Genomic DNA, 2,695 nt, shown 5'->3' on the forward strand with positions numbered 1-2,695 from the left:
CTGTTTTTTGTGTTTCCTCCTCTGTTCCTGTCAGACTAGTCAGTCAGACTAGTCTACAGCTCCCCCTAGTGGGTAAACCTATAAATGATTCAGCATGAATAGATATTAGTTCCGCGCTCAGACCGGTTTGATGTCAGGACTCTGAGATATTACATTTCTCTAAAGGATGCCAGATCCATCTTTCGTCATCTCAGCTCTATGTTTCTTCTCATTTTCTCTTTTGCAGGACAGTCAAAATGCAGAGCAGCGTTTCTCACTCACCGCCAACCATAGCTGTTGGGACCGGGTGAGGAGGAGAGGAGAGAGAGGAGGAAAGAGAGGAGAGCCAAAAGAGGCTTTCAACAGGTAAAAACAACCTGGACACTTTCATTCATTGGTTCAGTTTATGCACAAGATCCAACACACACAGGACCGCCTTCATTATGGAGCAGGTTCTGTATCTGACACGACTAAGAGTCATGATCTCTGTGAGTGAGTCATAATGTCACTACAGGTGTGCCTTCTGTAGTCACTACAGGTGTGCCTTCTGTAGTCACTACAGGTGTGCCTTCTGTAGTCACTACAGGTGTGCCTTCTGTAGTCACTACAGGTGTGCCTTCTGTAGTCACTACAGGTGGGCCTTCTGTAGTCACTACAGGTGTGCCTTCTGTAGTCACTACAGGTGGGCCTTCTGTAGTCACTACAGGTGTGCCTTCTGTTATCATGTTTTAGCACGGTACAGGACAACTTTGCCTCATCATCATCTAAATGTTCACGTACCTCCTCTGTTTCCACAGATTTCATCCGACCTTGATGCTTCCCTTCCGGTGAGCTGGTGGTCAACTTCTTCTCCGTGACCCGCAGCGCCCCACATTAAGCCTGAACGCCAGGGAGCCACACCGGAAGTTTCATGGCAGCGGCATTCTGAGGCTGCCATGGCAGCTGCTGCCGCCGATGCCTCACACCGTATTACCGCACTGACGCCGGAGGAAGAGGGACGACGGACCGCCACCAAGCTGTTTGGGAGCTCCGCCGCGCTGCCACGGACCGAGAGAGAGCGAGAGAGAGAGAGGGGGAAAGAGAGAGAGAGGGGGAGGGAGGAGGAAGAGAGAGGGAGAGCAAGTGGGAACGAGTGTTTGGTGTGCGGGGGTCTGTTTCCCTCCAAGGAGAAGCTGCGGCTCCACGCTTTGACTCACACAGGAGAGAAACCCTTCCACTGCTCACAGCCACTCTGCCCCAAGGCCTTCAGCTCCAAGTACAAGCTGTTCAGGTACCATCAGAGTCCACATCCTTTACATCAGCTGTTCAGGTACCATCAGAGTCCACATCCTTTATATCAGCTGTTCAGGTACCATCAGAGTCCACATCCTTTATATCAGCTGTTCAGGTACCATCAGAGTCCACATCCTTTACATCAGCTGTTCAGGAACCATCAGAGTCCACATCCTTTACATCAGCTGTTCAGGAACCATCAGAGTCCACATCCTTTATATCAGCTGTTCAGGAACAGAGCAGTGATCACATAGCTTTGAGAATCGAGGATGACTGGACTCACATCCTGCAGTTCAGAGGTCAGACTGTCAGAGCAGCTCACAGTGAGGGAGACTGGTTTGGTTAGCAGCTTTGGTTAGCATGTTTGGTTAGCATGTTTGGTTAGCAGCTTTGGTTAGCAGCTTTGGTTAGCAAGTTTGGTTGGCAGGTTTGGTTAGCATGTTTGGTTAGCAGCTTTGGTTAGCAGGTTTGGGAGGCATGTTTGGTTAGCAGGTTTGGTTGGCATGTTTGGTTAGCATGTTTGGTTAGCAGCTTTGGTTAGCAGGTTTGGTTGGCATGTTTGGTTAGCAGCTTTGGTTAGCAGCTTTGGTTAGCAAGTTTGGTTGGCAGGTTTGGTTAGCATGTTTGGTTAGCAGGTTTGGGAGGCATGTTTGGTTAGCAGGTTTGGTTGGCATGTTTGGTTAGCATGTTTGGTTAGCAGCTTTGGTTAGCAGGTTTGGTTGGCATGTTTGGTTAGCAGCTTTGGTTAGCAGCTTTGGTTAGCAAGTTTGGTTGGCAGGTTTGGTTAGCATGTTTGGTTAGCAGGTTTGGGAGGCATGTTTGGTTAGCAGGTTTGGTTGGCATGTTTGGTTAGCATGTTTGGTTAGCAGCTTTGGTTAGCAGGTTTGGTTGGCATGTTTGGTTAGCAGCTTTGGTTAGCAGCTTTGGTTAGCAAGTTTGGTTGGCAGGTTTGGTTAGCATGTTTGGTTAGCAGGTTTGGGAGGCATGTTTGGTTAGCATGTTTGGTTGGCATGTTTGGTTAGCATGTTTGGTTAGCAGGTTTGGTTGGCATGTTTGGTTAGCAGGTTTGGTTAGCATGTTTGGTTAGCAGCTTTGGTTAGCAGGTTTGGTTGGCATGTTTGGTTAGCAGCTTTGGTTAGCAGGTTTGGTTGGCATGTTTGGTTAGCAGGTTTGGTTGGCATGTTTGGTTAGCAGGTTTGGTTAGCAGCTTTGGTTAGCATGTTTGGTTAGCAGGTTTGGTTGGCATGTTTGGTTAGCAGCTTTGGTTAGCAGCTTTGGTTAGCATGTTTGGTTAGCAGGTTTGGTTGGCATGTTTGGTTAGCAGCTTTCGTTAGCAGGTTTGGTTGGCAGGTTTGTTTAGCAGGTTTGGTTAGCAGCTTTGGCTAGCAGCTTTGGTTGGCATGTTTGGTTAGCAGGTTTGGTTAGCATGTTTGGTTAGCAGCTT

At 48.4% G+C, this 2,695-nt stretch overlaps 1 protein-coding gene across 2 annotated transcripts in view; it reads left to right on the top strand.

Annotated features, from left to right (window-relative positions):
• The first annotated feature begins 231 nt into the window (after positions 1-231).
• The window catches only part of plagl2 (pleiomorphic adenoma gene-like 2), a 5,350-nt gene continuing 2,886 nt past the window's right edge, over positions 232-2,695 (top strand). The window contains exons 1-2 of one of the 2 annotated variants that reach the window (XM_079373004.1): positions 232-345; positions 777-1,249. In XM_079373004.1, coding sequence (XP_079229130.1) covers positions 915-1,249 — 335 coding nt within the window. In that variant the 5' untranslated portion in view covers positions 232-345; positions 777-914. Of the gene's footprint in view, positions 346-776; positions 1,250-1,504; positions 2,485-2,692 lie in introns of those variants that run through there. The other variant, XM_079373005.1, reaches the window with a different exon arrangement.

The sequence above is a fragment of the Symphodus melops genome (assembly GCF_947650265.1).
Source record: "Symphodus melops genome assembly, contig: scaffold_284, whole genome shotgun sequence".
In the NCBI taxonomy this organism is placed as follows: Eukaryota; Metazoa; Chordata; class Actinopteri; order Labriformes; family Labridae; genus Symphodus; species Symphodus melops.